Genomic DNA, 21,320 nt, shown 5'->3' on the forward strand with positions numbered 1-21,320 from the left:
TGCATCGGACTGCAGTCATGCCAGCCCCCAGTATGAGCATCTTCATTTGAAAATAAATTGATTGGTTTGATTCATTTTCAAGTAAGTACACAACTAGTGGCAGTTTTTCTCTGAGCCTGGCTAGATACGTATTATTGTTATTTTATTCCTGTTTTCATACTTTTTCAGTGCACTGCTTCTTCCATACAAAATCCCCATGTTTTATTCCAGTTCACTGCTAAGGATTTACTGGAAGGCATGCAATAAATGAAACTGGCTCCTGAAAAACTTGCTAACTTTTCCCCGGGCTGAAATGAAAGATGTGAGAAATCTCATCCCTTTATTTTCCCCTCAAAACTATAGGAGCAACAACAACACTAGCCACTCCCCGCCGCCCCCCGCCAGTTCATAGGAGAATGTATGAGATCAGCTTCATTCCCTCTGGAGAAGTTATGTGACAAAATAAGTAAGCGTCCCATGGCTCTGGCTATTTATCAAAATGTATTTAACTGTAATGGCTTGCTATCGGAAGATGCGCTGTTACCAAATGAAAGCAGGCAGGAACGGCAGCAATTGTCATGCTGTTCTGGAACATTAGCCCATCACGCAACATAACTTGTGTCATTCTGCAGACATAAAATGGGCATGGCACGATCAGTCAATAATCTCACCAGAACGCAAATGTGATTCACATGGACGATTGAGAAATAAGATTACTAATTGAAAAGGACGGCCAGTGTCTTTTCCACAGGAGGCTATGAGCCACGAAATGCACAGAGGAAAGGTAACAAAAGAGATTAAGCTAAACAAATAAGTTGTAGAGGCATCAGAGAGTCAGGTGGCTGAAGACCAAGGCTGCATGTTAAGAGGAAACCTAGTTGCCACGGATGTGTTTAATTTGGTTCTAGAAAGCCAGTATCCGTTAGGAACCTGTTGATTAGTTACCTCAGAAAGGCCATTTGTTTTCATGACCCAGGGCTAGACTGTCTCTGAGTATTTGTTCTCTTGCCCTTTTATAAGGCATCTAGCTATGTGGCTATTGCTCCATCCTGATAGCAGTGAATTCTTCTGTCTGGAGTAGCTATGCACTCACAGAAGCGCATAACTGCACACCTGTTTTCCCAAGACTCCTCTACAGGCTGAGCTACCAGAGTCTGGTGTGAAGGATCATGTAAGTTCTCAGTAGCTTATTGGAAATATTGCAGCAGCAATAGAAAGCTCCTTAAACTCTGGTAAATACACAGTGTGAAAATGTACTTTTATGAGAATCCAACCACAGCAAATATAGTTTGGCATTTTACTCAGTTGTTATGTAAAAAGTACAACTCCCTCCCATTTTTTCTTCTGCTACGCAGTGGCAAAATGCAATAAAAATAAATGACTGAATAAAATTAAGCAAGATTATTACGTCTGTGGCTGTCAAGGCTCACCTAGCCTGCAATATCTATCATTCCAAATGAAGGCACTATTGATTTTTGGAGGCTTAAAAGCTTGGAATTTTTCTAGTTATTACAGCATTCTGGTTGTCTTGCGTTTTGCATTTTAGGTTATGTGTGGGAAATCAATCAATGGTAGGACAAGGAAGAATGAACTGCTATTGTTTTATGTTTGGAAAAGAACATAGATAAATGTGGCAAGAAGAATGCCAGGAGTGAGCCCCATAGGATAATTTTTCCAGTGCAGAGATACAGTAACTTCCAACTGTATATATGGATTTGGGGAAAAAAGAAAAGAAAAGAGCAGCTGTGGTATTGTGTCCTTGTATGGGAATATTTCTGTGTGTAAAGATTATCTGAGGCTACTGAACAATAGCAAGGGAACAGGGCATGTCCAGGGGTGGCTTCCTTTAAATGTAATTTGCTCTCCTAGGCCCCTTGTAGCTTTTAGAAGTTGGATTGTATGATTGGATGGCTTCAAATAGCCCTTGGTGCATCAGGCCACATAGTTTACCTTTGCCTTTCATCTCATACATTGTCTTTTGCTTGATCTAGTTTGTAGTTTGTGGGATGTTGTATGTTATTTGTTATTATTGTTGTGTAGTAATTACATCTTAAGTGTGCAACAATATACTACATACGTATACCTCATGGTAGATGGGATGCAGGCAACAGTATGTTGACCTGCAAGGTAGTCTCTAGATTTGAGATTCTAGCTTGCATAGAATAGTGTGAGCATCCATGGGATAAAACTAGGCTTGGTTTGTCCTTGAGGTTTACTGGCACAAACGTGCCCAAACTGACTGGTACAGATCTTATCATCAGCAGAGTAGAGGCTACTATCTATATCAGAATCAGATGATGGCCATGGCATATGGAAGACTGTGACTTGGAATGTAAGAGAATTGAATTGTAAAGAGTATTCATTAATGACTTCAGCAAAGGATCGTTACCTTGTCGTGGTGCTGGAGCTTGAGCACCTCAATGATGCCATGAGCTAAACCGTGAAGGGCCACCCAAGACGGGAAGGTCATGACAGAGAGGTCAGACTAAATGCGATCCCTGGGGAAGGTAATGGCAACCCACCTCAGTATTCTTGCCGTGAAAACTCAATGGATCAGTACAACCAGAGATATGTCGGTATACCATCGGAAGATGAGACCCCCAGGTCGGAAGATGGTCAAAATGCTACTGGGGAGGAACAGAGGATGAGCTCAACTAGCCCCAGACGTGATGACACAGCTAGCTCAAAGCCGAAAGGACGGCTAGCGGCCGACGGTGCTGGTGGTGAACGGCGAATCCGATGTTCTAAGGATCAACACACCATCGGAACCTGGAATGTAAGATCTATGAGCCAGGGCAAATTGGATGTGGTTATTGGTGAGATGTCAAGATTAAAGATAGACATTCTGGGCGTCAGTGAACTGAAATGGACTGGAATGGGCCACTTCACATCAAATGATCTACTACTGCGGACAAGAGGACCACAGAAGAAATGGAGTAGCCTTCATAATTAATAGTAAAGTGGCTAAAGCAGTGCTTGGATACAACCCAAAAAACGACAGAATGATCTCAATTCGAATTCAGGGCAAGCCATCTAACATCACAGTGATCCAAATATACGCCCCAACCACAAATGCTGAAGAAGCTGAAGTAGAGCAGTTCTATGAGGATCTGCAGCACCTACTGGACAACACGCCTAAAAGAGATGTTATTTTCATCACAGGAGACTGGAATGCTAAGGTGGGCAGTCAAATGACACCTCGAATTACAGGTAAGTATGGCCTGGGAGAACAAAACGAAGCAGGACACAGGCTGATAGAATTTTGCCAAGACAATTCACTCTGCATAACAAACACTCTCTTCCAACAACCTAAGAGACGGCTTTATACATGGACTTCACCAGATGGACAACACCGAAATCAGATTGATTACATCCTTTGCAGCCAAAGGTGGCGGACATCTGTACAGTCGGTAAAAACAAGGCCTGGAGCTGACTGTAGTTCAGATCACAAACTTCTTCTTGCACAATTTAGGATCAGACTAAAGAGATTAGGGAAGACCCACAGATCAGCTAGATATGAGCTCACTAATATTCCTAAGGAATATGCAGTGGAGGTGAAGAATAGATTTAAGGGACTGGACTTAGTAGATAGGGTCCCGGAAGAACTCTGGACAGAAGTTGGCAGCATTGTTCAGGAGGCGGCAACAAAATACATCCCAAAGAAAGAGAAAACCAAGAAGGCAAAATGGCTGTCTGCTGAGACACTAGAAGTAGCCCAAGAAAGAAGGAAAGCAAAAGGCAACAGTGTTAGGGGGAGATATGCCCAATTAAATGCAAAATTCCAGAGGTTAGCCAGAAGAGATAAGGAATTATTTTTAAACAAGCAATGCGCGGAAGTGGAAGAAGACAATAGAATAGGAAGGACAAGAGACCTCTTCCAGAAAATTAGAAACATTGGAGGTAAATTCCAGGCAAAAATGGGTATGATCAAAAACAAAGATGGCAAGGACCTAACAGAAGAAGAAGAGATCAAGAAAAGGTGGCAAGAATATACAGAAAACCTGTATAGGAAGGATAACAATATCGGGGATAGCTTTGACAGTGTGGTCGGTGAGCTAGAGCCAGACATCCTGAAGAGTGAGGTTGAGTGGGCCTTAAGAAGCATTGCTAATAACAAGGCAACAGGAGACGACGGCATCCCAGCTGAACTGTTCAAAATCTTGCAAGATGATGCTGTCAAGGTAATGCATGCTATATGCCAGCAAATTTGGAAAACACAAGAATGGCCATCAGACTGGAAAAAATCAACTTATATCCCCATACCAAAAAAGGGAAACACTAAAGAATGTTCAAACTATCGAACAGTGGCACTCATTTCACATGCCAGTAAGGTAATGCTCAAGATCCTGCAAGGTAGACTTCAGCAGTTCATGGAGTGAGAATTGCCAGACGTACAAGCTGGGTTTAGAAAAGGCAGAGGAACTAGAGGCCAAATTGCCAATATCCGCTGGATAATGGAAAAAGCCAGGGAGTTTCAGAAAAACATCTATTTCTGTTTTATTGACTATTCTAAAGCCTTTGACTGTGTGGACCATAACAAATTGTGGCAAGTTCTTAGTGGTATGGGGATACCAAGTCATCTTGTATGCCTCCTGAAGAATCTGTATAACGACCAAGTAGCAACAGTAAGAACAGACCACGGAACAACAGACTGGTTTAAGATTGGGAAAGGAGTACGGCAGGGCTGTATACTCTCACCCTACCTATTCAACTTGTATGCAGAACACATCATGCGACAAGCTGGCCTTGAGGAATCCAAGGCTGGAGTTAAAATCTCTGGAAGAAACATTAACAATCTCAGATATGCAGATGATACCACTTTGATGGCTGAAAGTGAAGAGCAACTGAGGAGCCTTATGATGAAGGTGAAAGAAGAAAGTGCAAAAGCTGGTTTGCAGCTAAACCTCAAAAAAACCAAGATTATGGCAACCAGCTTGATTGATAACTGGCAAATAGAGGGAGAAAATGTAGAAGCAGTGAAAGACTTTGTATTCCTAGGTGCAAAGATTACTGCAGATGCTGACTGCAGTCAGGAAATCAGAAGACGCTTAATCCTTGGAAGAAGAGCAATGACCAATCTCGATAAAATAGTTAAGAGCAGAGACATCACACTGACAACAAAGGCCCGCATAGTTAAAGCAATGGTGTTCCCTGTAGTAACATATGGCTGCGAGAGCTGGACCATAAGGAAGGCTGAGCGAAGGAAGATCGATGCTTTTGAACTGTGGTGTTGGAGGAAAATTCTGAGAGTGCCTTGGACTGCAAGAAGATCCAACCAGTCCATCCTCCAGGAAATAAAGCCAGACTGCTCACTTGAGGGAATGATATTAAAGGCAAAACTGAAATATTTTGGCCACATAATGAGAAGACAGGACACCCTGGAGAAGATGCTGATGCTAGGGAGAGTGGAAGGCAAAAGGAAGAGGGGCCGACCAAGGGCAAGATGGATGGATGATATTCTAGAGGTGACGGACTCATCCCTGGGGGAGCTGGGGGTGTTGACGACCGACAGGAAGCTCTGGCGTGGGCTGGTCCAAGAAGTCACGAAGAGTCGGAAGCGACTAAACGAATAAACAACAACAACACATTCATTAATGAATGAAATGAATGAAAGAAAACTAGATAAGTTGTATGTCTTAGAAACCAAGGGAAAAGGAAAGATGTAATAGATTTGAATGAAAGATTCTGACTTGTGGAGTGGAGCAGATGAATACATGCAGTAAATGAAGGTGTAAGCCTAATCATGAATGAAAGGGCTAAAGTATATGTCAGAATTGGGGTCACCTAGGTTACTGTGGATGCATATGAAAGGAGAAGTTCATAGGTTGGTGACAGTTACATATTGCATTCCAAGGAATGGTGATCATGAAAGAACCAGAGATGCGTTTGGGGAAAATTGTGCAACATTCTTCATGAAAGCGATATGGGGGGGAAACATTTTGTTAATCCCAGTCACTGGGATTTGGGCAGCATATAAATTTAATAGATGATGATGATGATGAATGGATGGGAGCAAGACAACAGATGATAGGAAAAGTGACTGGATCATTTGGAGGCCCAAGAATCAATGAGAATGGTAACTGTTGAGTATCTGCTTAGAAAAAGGTCTGCTTGTTTTGAATAGGTGCTTTAAGCATAAGTGTCGTCAGGTGTTTGCATTACACAAGAATGAATATAAAAATAAAAGCATGATTGATTTGATTGCCTATAATGAAAAACTGGGAGAAATAGTAAAAGATAAAAAGGTGCTGAGAGGTGCTCAATGTGGGAGAGACCATTTATGGTAGCATCTAGGGTGGAACTTGAAGAAAAATTGATGTGAAAGGAAAGGAAAAAAGGGAAAGAAACAAGAAGTGAAAGTGGAATGACTATAGGAAGTGAAAGTATAAATCCTGCATAGACAAAAAAGAAGAAACATCAATCCCCCAACAGAGTGAAGGGAAAGTGGACGTAAGGAGAGTCACTTGTTGAGATGGGCAGCTATAGAAATTGAATAAATAAAAAAAATAAAATAAAAAATGTGGAAGCTCCTTGAAACAGTGTGAAAAGAATTACATTGCAGTATGACAGAGATGTGTGTTGAGTTAAACTAATGGGAAATATGAAAAGAATACTTGGTGGAATTTTGAAGTGAAAAAAGGTAAATGAGGAAAACAACCATATAAGACAACGACTGCTGCAAAAAACCAAGGCTAAAATATTATTTTAATCGATCGATCAATCAATCAATCAATTAATAAGGCTTATAGGCCACTCCAACTGACTGATTGTCAATTGCACAGAACTCCCCAGTATGTAATTGGGATTAAAATAACAATACAAATATTTATTTATTTGATGGAAATAAATGTCTTGGGAGTGGGAAAAGAGGGCTAAATAGGGAGCCTCCAGCAGAGTGAATGGAATTAAAAATAAAAGCAGTGAAATTATTTGGAGTAAAATCAAAATGAAGGACTAGTGGAGGAGTATTTTATAGATTTGTATGGGGATGATTTTGAAGAGTAGAACTGAAACAAGTATCATAAATGTTAGTATCAAAGAAAAATGGATGAGAAGGAAGTAATGTTTACTCTGTTAAATTTTTGAAAAATTAAAAGGCTGCAGGTGTAGATGGTATAACTGGAGAAAGGCTAAAATGGGGGTGTGGTTTGCTTATGGCTGTGTGCCTTGTTTAACATGCTTATGGAGATGGCATCCATGCCATCTTGGATGGGAAAATGTCATTATTTTCATTTTCCCTGAACAAAGGGAAAGGTAATTGGAGTGAAAACAAAAACTATGGGGTGGGGTTTAGTTTGTTAAATGTGCCTGGGAAAATATTTGACAGAGTTTTGACTGAAAGGATATGAGAGGTGAGCAAATTTTGGGAACTGCAGTGCAGCTTTATGCCATGGGATTGTACAGACCAGATTCTTCATGTCACTGAGATATGTACAAATATGAGACAGAAGTTTATTATATGCTTGTTGACTTATGGAAAACTTATGATAAAGACAATAGGCATCAATTTTAGAATGTTCTCCATGACTGTGGAATTGAATGTTGGTTGCTGAATGCAAGAATAGTGATTTATGATGGAAATAAAGCATTTGCTTCATTTATTATTTATTTGTCACTGGCATTTCTGTGTTGTTCCACTACAAATCTGGTCTGAGCATGCATGAGGGGAAAAAAAACTCACTAAGGATTTCAACACTGAACAAGGAATGTCACACAGATAGGTGAGGTTTCCCAGTTTGTTTAATATATTTACGGATAAATGAATAAGGAATGTGTGTGGTGACATTAGGGATATGCTGATTGGGGACATTAAAATGCATGTACTTTTGTATGTAGACAATGCTGTGTGGTTGGATAAGAACACAAATGATTTGCAGCAAATGGTGTTTGCATGATGCAACAAGGAGTACCCTTCTTTACCTTTTTTGTACTGGGTTTGTTAGAGTTTAAAATGCATCACTGTCAGCCCTCCCCCAAAGTGAAAACATTTGCTGTTGAATTTCAGCACTGTACTCTGGGGGCTACAGCACAGCTAACAAAAAAAGCCCCGTGTGCTTCTCTGCAGGGGGAATCAACATGCACAGAAACGATGTTTATTTTTAATGCCCCAGGATAGCTGGAACAAGGAGCTCTGTAGCTTAGATCCAGTGGTTGTCCCTTGTACATTTCCTGATTTTTTTCCTGGTATGTATTTCCTAGCTAAAATGCAGCCTAACAAAAGGTGGGAGCACATTCCCTCCACATTCCATAGGAAAGTTTGTATTAATTGATGGAGGAGCTGGAAGCGAGCAGAGAAAAATCAGAGGAATCTTTCCCAACTTGCTGACCTGTAGACGCTGTGAATTATAACTCCCAGAATTTCCAGCAATCATAGGAGATGACTATAGTTTGGGTCCCCTATTTCATATAATAATAAATAAAATAACAATAGAGAAGTCTGTACTTCCCAAAATACATCATAGAACAGTTTAGGGAAATATGGAGGTTTCTGATAAGGTAACGATTTGGGTGTGTAGCGGCTTTCCATGTCTCTCTGAACTATTCTTCATTTTTTCCCTTCATTTTACAATTTTTCATCTGTTCATGGTGGCACAGATATGAACAGCATTGGAGAAAGGAAAGTCAATAGCATAGAATTCTCTCCTAGAGTTCCTGGTTACCAATAATGCTATTATCATTAACTAGCAGTCATTTTGTGATGACACTTTCCCAACCTTAGGTCAAGGAATAGCCAGCATGTCAAACTTGTTACACAAGGAGCCAAGCACATGCCTAAAGCAGTGTGGACGCCACGTACCTTCTCTCATCATGCCTGTATGATGTGGAGCTCCGGCCACTGGTCCAAATGAACATCTTAGAGGATTGGTCTCCACTGCCTCTCCTTACCGTTGAGGTCCTGGAGGGAAGATGGTAGGACCTAGGAGGCAATGGAGAATCTTCATTACTGGATGCTGGAAACCTGCAGGGCCACATCACATCCAACTGACCCAAGTGCCAGAATTGATTGCCTTGCAGGCTCTGCTCCATAGAAGGTGGCTTTTAGATGATTCCAGGTGATATGCAAAACAAGAGGATGACCTTTCTCTTTCCTTCCAGGAGGTTCAGTTGACGTTAAATTATTTCCTGCTCTTCTTTCTCCATTTCTTTTTTCCCCTGCTTCCCTCTCATCTTCTATCAGACCTAAGGAAACCTCATTGCACTGCCTTCTAAAATGTGTGGGTTCTTTCTTCATAGCAAGCTCACTCATAATTTAATATGTCTCCTGCCCATTTCACTTCTCTAGCTGCCTTTGCGGGCCTCCATTCCCTGCTGCTTCTTGATGTGAACCTTTCTTTGTTCATTTGCTTTACATATCCATGATATTTCCAACAATTACGATGGGTTGATGCTGTATGAAATCATCTCTAACCAAAGTGGCAGTTAAATTGAAATGGAGGTGAAAGTCCACCTTCTGGATGGATTTCTGATTGGTGTTTCTGCGGCTGCCCTGTGTGTATATGTGTATATGTGCGTGAGCGACTGAGTGTGGACATGGATCCCATAGCAACTTGGTCAGTGGCACCATGACTACCAAACAGATTTGTTGTCACAAGGTAAATGTTCTTTTTCCTTTTCACAGTTACTGTCCAACCTAGCCTTCCTCAATCTACCATCTAGATGTGCCAGACTACAGCACCCATCATTCTCAGACAACCATTTTTCTGTATTCTGTAACATTTCACCAATGAAAAGAAAGAAACTTCTCTTAGGAAGCAACATTCAAGTGAAACAAACACTTGTAATGAAACCAGAAATGTATACTGGGTCTTTTCTCACTTACAGTCATTGTCCTCAACACCATTTGGACCACCCTTCCCAAAATGACTTTTGTATCAGCTGTTCTGTTCATCTTGCAGTTGTTTAAGTGGCAGGGCATTTATGGCAGTTACTCCCAGAAGACCGTGTTTTATTAAAAAGTGTTAAGTCCCATGCAGCTGAGCAGGGCAAGATCAAGAACTAGAAAGCTTTCAGTAAGATATCTGCAATGCTCATCCAGAATAAATGAAGAATCTTGGAAACTGTAATAGGAATTTTCCAACTTCATTTATTAAAGTGGACTTACAGATGCTTTTTCTCAGTTTTCTCCCTACCTGGTTGTTGTTGTTTATTCGTTTAGTCGCTTCTGACTCTTTGTGACTTCATGGACCAGCCCACGCCAGAGCTTCCTGTCGGTCGTCAACACCCCCAGCTCCCCCAGGGACAAGTCCGTCACCTCTAGAATATCATCCATCCACCTTGCCCTTGGTTGGCCCCTCTTCCTTTTGCCCTCCACTCTCCCTAGCATCAGCATCTTCTCCAGGGTGTCCTGTCTTCTCATGATGTGGCCAAAGTATTTCATTTTTGCCTTTAATACCATTCCCTCAAATGAGCAGTCTGGCTTTATTTCCTGGAGGATGGACTGGTTTGATCTTCTTGCAGTCCAAGGCACTCTCAGAATTTTCCTCCTCCAAGATAGATGTTCAAAAGCATCTATCTTCCTTCTCTCAGCCTTCCTTATGGTCCAGCTCTCGCAGCCATATGTTACTATGGGGAACACCATTGCTTTAACTATGCGGGCCTTTGTTGTCAGTGTGATGTCTCTGCTCTTAACTATTTTATCGAGATTTGTCATTGCTCTTCTCCCAATTCACCCCTACCTGGGCTGAATTGCAATTTATGGGATCAGTTGCCAACTGATTTGCTCTCCTTCACTGGATTCCTTATGCCTACATTCTCTCCCTTTCCTTGCCTCCCTGCAATCTTTCACAAAAAGGACGCACCTTTAAAGTTCACTGCAGTGTTTTGTACCATTTTATCTACTTATTTTTAAGCTAAAAATATCTGAAAGTTTAAGAAGGGTCAGCTCTGCCATGCAACGGATGAAGCCATTTTTGGCAGGCATTTGCCCGAGTGAGTGAGAGATGAATGCAAGAATTTATGCCTGAGATGCAAAACTTCTTAAGTGGATGGAGCAGAAAGGACAGGAGAACAGCTGCCTTCAGCTTAACTGCGGGTGGCCTTGGACCTAATTTCAAAAGTCTGCTGCTATAGATAAGCTCAGATGTGGCAATACGAAATGCTCCATTCCCTAGCAGTGTACTGAGTATAGGGATGCCATAGGTACATAGGAGAGAAAAGGGGTACTTCTGCCCATTATTCTTTCTGGCCCAGCCCACAGTAGCTCACAACAGATTTTCTCAGAAGGAATTCAGCTCTGGATAGCAGCTCCCCAACTCTTATAAAATGTTGGCCATATCCCGAGGGTGTGTTTCAAGGAGCTGTTATTTGGACTTTTATTTCCAGTTGGTGGACCCCTGAAACATCATCAGAACATGACCCTTGAAACATCATCAAAACATGGGAGTATATGGAATATTACTAAATATAGAGCAGAGCTTGGCAACGTGATTGCTTTAAGCACCAAGGAGTGCGTCAGACCTTCTAATGTCATCCACCCCCTCCCCCAAATAAATGAATGAAATCTCGTGAGATTTTAATATGGTCTTCAGAAATCTTCTGCACAGATATTGAAATCCTGTGTCCTATTATGCAAAAGCAATGTAGACATGTGCATTCTTTGGTGCGAAAGTCAGTATCTTGGTATCAGAACAGGTAACCAAGTTCTGGTATGTAAAGGATCAAAGATCTACATCTCATGAAATGTATTATGTAGACATTAAATCAAGATATGGTACGAATTTATCTGTAAAATTCTTTGCCATTCTGTGAATGTATATTTTCTGAAAAAAATATTCTAAATACATTTTTATTAATTATGGAAGAATAAATTTAAACCCTAGGATGTTGATCTTCTCTTCTGCTTCTTCAGAACCAAATTCAGTTTGTGTTACATCCATAAGTAGCCTGGCATATTTATTTGTATAAATGATATAAAGTGGAGAAGGTTTTTTTAAAGCTCTGTATTCCAGTATCCTAAGCTTCTACGTGAGTATCTCTCTGCATCACCAGGATCCTCTTATTTGCAAGAAGGCTAATAGCGGAGGCTGAAAGGGAAAGAACATTAAAATAAAACTGTTTCCCTGCCTCCCCCAAATGGCTGTTATTTGAAGAAAACAAATACACATATGTGGCCAAACTGCCTATTGAATGTATTTTGCTACCAAAATGTGAAATGTGTAGCCTATTAGATTCCCCTTCTCTGAGTGCTTGGAAACTAGAGCTATGGACTTTTACAGGTTTGTTGAAAGTGTAAGCTCTGTAATATCTAATTTGTTTTTTTTTTCTAGGCTGAGCAGGCTGGAGCAGATAGAGTAGATCGCAAAACAGTATGCCTTTGGAACCTTCTTTCTACATGCCCAGCAATTTAATTTAATGTAATGATTTATATGGCCACTCATTTCATAACAGTGACTCTTTATTCAATTTAGCACTGTCCAACTGCAGATAGATTCTGGGTGGAGACAAAAGAAATAAAGGACATGATGGTGACTCTGGCTAACAACACATGCAAACATATCCAACAGGGTCCCAATCATATTAACCCAGGTCTTTAGGGCTTTCTGGAATGCCATCAGAGTGGGAACCACCAGAATCTCAGGGGAACCTGAGCAAGAAGTCTTTGCTATGCTATTTATTCATTTATTTATAGGATGAATTCATATGGCTGCCCACCTTAACCAAGCTGGGTGGCTAACAAAATATGTGTTTGGTAATATAATATAAAAGCCATGTGGCAACACAGAATTAAAACACACACACAAACACAACAAGGCTCCTTGAAAAACTGTCTCACAATAGAGGAAAAGTAGACCCATGCAGAGCAACACTCTCCTGGCCCCAGTGCCTGAGGGAAACCCAGGTCTTCAAGGCCTACTGGAAGGCAAACAAGGTAGGGGCCATCTGAATCTCAGGGGGAGGGGGCATACTGTTCCACAGGGCAGGTGTGGTGATAGAGAGGTCATGCCTCCTGGGTCCCAGTAGATGACTCACAGAAGGGACCTGGAGCCTGCCCACTCTGCAAGATCTTGTGGGACAGGCAGAAGCCATTGGAGACAGTCGTGTAGTAGAAATGTTATGTGGGCTTACCTTGGTACCTCCAAAACTGCGTGTGTTGTGGCATTCTGGGCCAACTGCAGCTTTCAAACACTTTTCAAAGACAGCCCCATGTACAGTGTGTTGCAGTAGTCCAACTGGGAAGTGATAAGGCAAGAGCAGAGCTTTCCAATTCAGAAGTGGGTGCAACTGGTGTACAAAATTTGTGCAAAGGCTCTCCTGGCCATATCTGCCACATGCTCCCTAAGCAACAGCTTGAGTGCTAGAGGACCTTAAATTGCACTCCAGCTCTGCCTGGGGAATACTACCCCATCCAGAATTAATAATGGAATATAGCCATATGGGGGGGGGGCTAAAACCCACGGTCTGTTGGTCTTGCCAGGATTCAGTTGAAGCCTATTCTTCTCCATCTAGACCCTCATAGGTTCTAGGCTTTGAGAAAGAACCTTGACAGCATCAGTTGAATGGTCTAAGACAGAAATGTATAACTGAGTATCATTAGCATAGTGATATTTAACCCTGTTGGAACAAATGACCTCACCCAGTGGCTTCATGTAGATGCTAAATAGGAGAGAGGAAAGAACTGAACCCTGAGGCATCTGGCAGAAGAGAAGCCTGGGGCTAGACCTCCCCATCCCCAACACTGTCTGGAACTGGCCTTGGAGGACAGAGGAGAATCATTGTAAAACTGTGCCCTTCACTCACAACCTCCTAAGCTAGCCCAGAAGAACACCAAGATTGATGGTATCAAAAGCCACTGAAATATCAAGGCGGACAGATATACTACTCATGTCCCAACACCACCCAAGGTCATCCACAAGTGCATTCAACGCTATCTCCATGCTATAAACTGGCCTGAAACCTAATTGAATCCATCATCTGCACAAATTCAGATGTGTTTTTCTTTCTCTGAATAAGGGCCCAGTCTAGAAACCAGTATCTCCCCCAGCTTTTACCCAAACAACTAAGGTATGGCTAATAGCTAGCAGCCCACAGTGATTAGGGCTCATGTTCCTTCAAAACTTACAGAACATATTAGGAAAACATATTCAGTTCTGTGCCATTAAGAAAGAATCCTTTGAAGAGTTGCAAGGCAGAGAATTATGCGGTGTGCTGCTTCAGAGAAATTTGTTTCTTCAAATCACAGGCTTTTATTTAATCTGACTTTTCCAAGGAGAAAAGCATTTCCAGGGGGGTGGAAACTCCCTTTCTCCAGACTGCTTCCCTAAAAGGGTATTCAAGGCACAGGGAGAACTTGGTGTGCAATTACTTTAAGAAATATTAAGAGAAACTGGATCAGATAAGAGACAAGTGATGCTGATTGTCATGGAACTGGAAAATAAGTCCTGTGAAGACAGAAGGAAAGAATGGGCAAAATTTAGCTTTGAGTAGTCTGGACCGAAAGGAGTTATGTTAGCACTCTACAAACATCTGAAAAGATGTCACATAGAAGAGCTGTTCTCTATTAATCAGGAATGAAGGACCCAAAATGATGGATTTAAGTTACAAGAAGGCTGGACTTCAGCTGAATGTTAGGGGAAATAAAACTTCAAATAGTGAGAACAATTCAACAGGGGAACCAATTCTTAGGAAGATGGAGGACACCCCCTCACTAGATGTGTTCAAGCAGAGGTAGGACAGCCATACATCGTGCTTACTTTGGATCCTTACATAAAGCAGTGAGTTGGACATGATGGCCTTAGTGGTCCCTTTTAACTATTACATATATATATATATATATTAGTTAAAAGGAGGGTCCCTTAGACGAGAAGACTTCACAACTGTCATACTATTAGTGCCTTTGAGCTGCCCATCTGTGCTATCATTAACCTTGCCTGTTTTATTAGTAGTATGAAACATGGCAACCCTTTCCCATTTAACCCGCAATTACACACCTAATCTTGCGTAAAATTGTAACGCTAATGACACCACTGCAGGCACGACTAAAGTTGGGATACCTGTGACTTTGTCTTCAGTGTTTCTTTGAAATTAAGGGTCACATTCTAAAGAGAAACTCAGTAGGAACAGTATCATAAATTCTGCATGGGGCCATTGAAAGCTTTCTTACTTTCAGTGACTATCCAGACAGGATGAACTAAACTGTGGATCTGCTGTACATTCTTTGAACATACTATTGTCAAGCCTCATCCAGCTGGGCAAGATCAAGGAAGGAAGAACTAGATATATTTCACCAAGATACCTTTTATGTTAGTCTGGAGGTAAATGCTGCATCTTGGAAACTTTCCACCTTCGTTTATAGCAAGTTCATTAAGGTGGAGTCCTGTTGAAGGCTTTGAAATGCTTCCCAGGTTTCTTAGAATCTGGGCTGGGTTTGCCATTTATGAGATCAGCTGCCAACAGAGTTGCTTATTATTTCTTGATTATTTACATCTACTCTCCCTTCCATTCCTTTTCCAGCTTCCCCTCAATCTCTTACAATTATGGGATGGGTGATCCCAAGGGGACAGGCTGCCGCAAAACTATGATAGCACTTTTCAGTCACGGGATATACAGCATTCTGTATTTTCCCCCCACCATTTTTTTGGCTTTGGAGGATTATAGGGAGACCTTTGCTGTTAGAGAATATCCTCAGTCCTCTTTCAGTTTTTTTTTCCTTTTAAATACATGTGCATTAAGCCTTTTGGAAATTTAATAGACTTCCTGCCATTATTATTTCTTCAGGACAAAAAAAATCAGTAAAATTTGGCACCTTCATTTTGGTGGGCTCTAGAGAACCCAAAGGAGCTATTTTATTAGCACTTGATGACTCTGTTCTTAATGGCTTCAATTCCCAGGGGGACAATGAGAAACAAGAAAAATGGTTAAGAGCTTAAGTCCATCAGGTGAATTTATCCTGAGTTGTTTCTCCAGCTCCATTTCAGAATAGAAGTTTTGAATGCTTTCCTTCTGTGCCAGAAAGAAACAAATCAGAGATGATGCACTCCACAGTGGAGAAGACCTCCACTGTGACATTTTGCTGGCTCTATTGATTTTCTGTTTTGAGGTAGTTTTAAACATTGGGCAGTGTTCAAAAACAGTATCTCTCACCTGCTGCAGTTTCAGGTGAAACCCCTGGGGTTCCTCTTGGCTCGGCTCCCTACTGTAAGCAGAACGGAAGAAGATTTCTGCTAGATGAGACCAAAAGCCCATCCAGTCCAGTCTTCTGTTTCCCACAGTGAGAAAATGTTTATTTTGCTATATATGGGAAAGACCAAACAGTCTAAACAGTCATTAGCTGTGCTTGCACAATGTATTATCCTTAGGTAACAAAACTGTCCAAAGCACAATTCAGCACATGCCACATTTTACCCAAGATTTTCAATTCACTGTCTCATGGAGATTTAAAGTGCGTGCCGTCTTGGATTCCTGTGATCCAGATACTCTGTGTCACGTTCATTGTTGGTTCTACAAGGAATCTAAACTGATAATCCTTTTTGAGTTCGAACAACAGAATGAGACTGAACCTTGAAAGAGATGATGCAAAGGGGGTTAAAAATGGCACTGTGTGATCTTGGGTTACTTAAGCAGCTAATTGTACTGCATTATCTTGAGCTCCCTAACTCCCTTCCTTCAGTGATTTCATCCACTGAACCCATCTTATTATTTGTCTTTCTGTATCAAAGTCAGAAAATTCTGCTGCTAAAGTTCAGATAACGAGAGCCAGTTTGGTGTAGTGGTTAAGGCACCAAGCTAGAAACCAGGAGACCATGAGTTCTAGTCCTGCCTTAGATACAAAGGCAGCTGGGTGACCTTGGGCCAGTCACTCTCTCTCAGCCCTAGGAAGGAGGCAATGGCAAACCACTTCTGAAATCTTGCCAAGAAAACCTCAGGGACTAGTCCAGGCAATCACCAGGGGTCAACAATGACTTGAAGGCACCCCCCACAAAAAAAAGTTCAGATAAGGAAGGAGCCAGAAAATCTCCCAGTAAGTAATGGAAGTGACTCCCTCATGACCCTTCTGTCATTGCTCCATCCTGATTGGGTGGCTGTTCTCAAGTGACAATTGAAACATAAGAGGAACTACTATGTTTTTCTACTATGGGTACAGCCAAAAATCTCAGGTTCAAGCTCTTCCACTACTCACTTTTCTTCCCTTGCTCTTGCAGGGATCAGTAATACATTGTTGTCCATGATTCCAAGCTCAGGGAAATATTTCCTTGAACTGATGAGGGAGAAATAGGGCTATGCAAAGCTTCATGTGTAGGACATGGCTACAAATACCGCTCAATTCCCTCCTCAAAGTCTACAGTAGTGGAACAGGCATGTTGCTTTGATCCACATGGTTCTAAGCCCCTTGTCTGGCCCTTCCAAGAACTGCAAAAGTCTTTTTCACAGGCATGGTGCATGCATGAAAGCTTCTTCCAACACTTCTACTCAGCTACTGGAAGCACCAGAAGAGATTTCTCCGCAGTCTGGGAACCTCTTCTAGTTACTAGGAATGCCAGACAAGACTATGACACAACATGAAGCACCTCATTGAGGAGAATCACATGATCCTTTGCCTCAACAAGAATAATATTGCCTTTGCAGGGTAAAGTATGTCCTCAAGGTGCAACCAATCCACCGGGCTCAGGATTATTGAGAAAAAGCGAAGTTCAAATTTTGGTTTCAGATCCTAGCCTGTTTTCAGACCATGGTTTAAAAGGATTAACACAGTTTCTTGAGTCTGGATGTGAGAAGGAATTAAAATGGTCAAAACCAAAGGTGTGCTTCCACTGGTAGCCAACAGAAGAGAAATGCAGGGGTCAACTGAGATACACATGAGGACCCCTTCCAACCCTGGCTTCTTATTCTGAAGGAAGAGTGAGTACAAACATAGGTCTCTGTTATTATTTCTTTCCTCAGAACTGTTGGATGGCAAGGCAAGATTAAGGCCAACTGATGTCCTAAGCACAGCCCAACAGTGGTGCCCCTCAGCCCTTCCATTGCTTAACTGACAAGACATTAAGACTCAGTAAGAGCTGAAAACTAAAGTTGAATGTGGCAGTGAAAGAGTTAAGGGCATGATAGCTAGGGGGAAAATCTCTGTGGTGCCCCCCTTCCCTTGGTGCCCTAAAACCATGCTTATTTTGCTTAGTGTTAATCCAGGGCTGGTGACTGGGCAAATCTACAAAAGGTAGGGAGGAAGAAGAGATAAACTAAATCCAAATATTTGAGGCTACTCCCTTACTAGTTATCTGAAATCTCTTTAAAAGTGCTGCTTGGTAAGTATGATATAAATGGTTAAGATGCTAGTCTTGGACTGAGGAGGAAAAAAAAGGAAAGAAGGAAAAGGAGGAGGAGAACTAATCAATCACTGTGAATTGAATTTGTTCATTTTCTAGATAATCTCTGTCTTTTGTGCAACCCTAGATATCAATAGGACATGTGGCTACAATGGGCATGTAAGTGTAAGGCAATAACAGTAATTACATTCACACTTGTTGGTATTTCTTTCATTCTGCAATGTTGTAATTGTTTTACACTTCAGTTGTTATTTAGAAAAGAAAAAACTCAGGTCCATCCAGCAATTTCTTTTGCTCATGGTGGTAACTAACAAAATTATCCTGACAGGTGTTTCTGTGGACTGCAGAGACACCCCTAACATTTCAATGATTTTCCTGCCTGTTCTGTTAATCCGGCCTCTAACCAGCAAGTCCCAAAATCTTTATCCATCTTTTTAGCAATGTGGGGCTCAGCTAAAGTGACAGGTCCAAGTCTGTCTGTAATGTGAGAAAGACCTTGAGAGATAGGGTGAAGAGATGCTGCCTAGGGAATGGTCAGATAAGAGAGGGCATAGCCCACAGCTGCATAATGGGTGGAGAAAGAGGCTCAGAAGGGACCATCCCTAACTTCTCAGGCTGTAAAGGAGATGGTGGGAGATTTGTACTTTTAGACTTGCAAGATTCTGTTAATGTAGCCTTAAAATAAAGTAGAATCAGCTCATCTGGTTGTGTTTCCCGTCGGGTTTACCTGGCAAGGCTGACAGAATCTTAATCGCTATACAATGCTGACTCCCTGATATTTAAAATTACAATTACCCCAATAAGTGCTTTAACCCAAAATGTAGGTTTTTGCATGAATTGTGATGGAGAATTATAAACACAAATGTACTCCAGTCCTTTCTGCCCTTACATTTTGCCTTACAGATATCCATATCAACTTTATTTTACATTCCTGCCTTTTTAAACTCTGAGTTTTGATGGAAGAGTAGAAATGTCCTCCTTCTAAAACTTATAGTATTTCTTCATGAAACATGTGATTCACAATTATGGAAAGATGCTTGGATTCAAGATGGATTGAATCCTATTGATTTACCACTGGAAATTATAGGCAACTTCATATTTGTCATTTTTTAAAATTTCAGATAGCAATCCGTAGATTGACTGTCTTTGTGTTATCTGTTATTCTATGGGATATTTACCCACTATTGGCCTGAAATACTTACAAAAGTTCTGAAATGACAGATATAATGCCATAACTTGCCAGGCTGATGGTTCAATTTATGAGACAGAAAGCAATCCAATATTCTCCCTATCACTCATACAGTGTTTTTATTTCCCAGGCAAACAAAGTCAGAGTTCTTGGTTGTTGGCTTGCAAATTCAAATCTAAATTCTCCTAATGTTTCATGGTATTTCCAACTAGAAGGCTGTTGAATTTCAACACTGGAGAAAACCAATCCATTCATATATTTATATAAGAATTGATTTTAGATTATCTAATTGTCACATTAAAAATCAGTCTTGATAGGGTCAGCAGTAAATAGAAAAGCAGCTGTGGGTGTTCAACCTTTTCCAGTCCAAACTAAGTTAGTTTCAGAACTGTTCCCTGCAAGATTCCCTGCGTTGTTTAGGGGGATAAACGTATCAGGAACTTTATATAGAAATAGTTTGGTGATTGGCAAAGAAGTTAAGCTTAACTCTTTTTCTTACTTAAAACTGCAGCCTCTGAAGCTCTTTTTTTCAATTAAAAGGTAGAACATTTAGATTTCTGGTGATGTTCTCTTAGCTGAAGATACCAAGGAAGAACCCAGGAATTTCAATTCTTAGAGCATGTCTCCCCTGTGTTCAGGATAATGATAGAAATTTATATGTACCCAAGGCTATGTGCCCTATATGTGAAATCAATACTGACAAGACTCTGAACAAAATAAAGCAAGTATAAAATCAGCTGACTTTCAAATCTCTCAGATCTTAGCAGCAGATGTTTCCACTTTTATATCTTTATGTCACAGAGAGAGCAGTAACCCCACAGATCATTAAATACGCCAGCAATGGATTGTTGCTGTGGCCCTTTTCAGTGTTAGATTGGCACACACTGAATTTCCTGCCAAACACTCCTACTTTTTCACATCTAAGTATAATTCAAGGCTATATGTTCAGAAAAAAAAAAAGATACTTCTGTCATCTGCCTCAGATGTTGGTTGGAAATATCCATGCACTTTTGCGCTTCACCTCTTTTCTCTGCTCCCAGAACTTTAGCCATGCTGATAGGGACCTCTGCAAAAGTTGATTCTTTGCATTTATTGATTGCATTTCCTCTAAGAAGCTTAATATGGCAATCTTTTTACTGTTGCCACAAATACCCTTTGAGGTAGGCAGGACCGAAAGCCTGAATATCTCAGAATCACCCAGTGGGGACTTCTACTCAGATTTTCTCCCCTAACCATCCAACATGTTAACTACTCTGCTCCTCAAGACACTAAATAGCTATCTTTAATAATTATTCATAATTGTATAAATGGCATTCAGTCCATTCCACTGAATGGCAATTATTCCTTGTTGTTCTTATTTCTTTTAAAAAAATATTGAATGCTTTACATGCATTGCATTTGAATGATTTACCTTTTCCAAAACACTTGTATCCCCTGCTCCAAGTTCTCTTGCACATAGAAGCAAGATAGAATAGATCAAGTCGATCAATAAACCAGCCAACTTCTTTGGTTAGCCAACCTTTGAGAACAATGTGGACCTGGAGGAGCTGAGATTCCCAAATGTTTCAGCTTCATGCCATTTGTGGATTTTATCTTAGAAATCCTTATGCCTGTTCACTCAGATGTCTCTAAAATCAGTCTGCTATTTTGTACCTGCATAAAAGTTCTTTGTGAATCCTGGATGGGGGGTGTCTTCTAGCTTAGAAACCCCTCTTCTAGAGTCAAGTTATGCAAGGTTCTTGTCCTAACAACCAGGAAACACACTGAGACAATGAACTGGTCTCTAATATATTATTTGCTAGTACTTAACAGGAATCCTAACAAACTGAAGAAGCGTGGGAAAAACCCAGACATATAACCCCCAAGGGTTAAGGCGGTCCTGATCTGTGTCTCTT

At 41.0% G+C, this 21,320-nt stretch overlaps 1 protein-coding gene across 3 annotated transcripts in view; it reads right to left on the bottom strand.

Moving 5' to 3' along the window:
• KCNMB2 (potassium calcium-activated channel subfamily M regulatory beta subunit 2) overlaps positions 1–21,320 on the bottom strand; it is a 128,992-nt gene that overhangs the window by 25,474 nt on the left and 82,198 nt on the right. For 2 of the 3 annotated variants that reach the window (XM_063306428.1, XM_063306427.1), the window contains exon 1: positions 8,777–9,355. In XM_063306428.1, the coding sequence (XP_063162498.1) occupies positions 8,777–9,006 (230 nt within the window). In that variant the 5' untranslated portion in view covers positions 9,007–9,355. Of the gene's footprint in view, positions 1–8,776; positions 9,356–21,320 lie in introns of those variants that run through there. The other variant, XM_063306429.1, reaches the window with a different exon arrangement.

This window comes from Candoia aspera, chromosome 6, assembly GCF_035149785.1.
Source record: "Candoia aspera isolate rCanAsp1 chromosome 6, rCanAsp1.hap2, whole genome shotgun sequence".
Classification (NCBI taxonomy): domain Eukaryota; kingdom Metazoa; phylum Chordata; class Lepidosauria; order Squamata; family Boidae; genus Candoia; species Candoia aspera.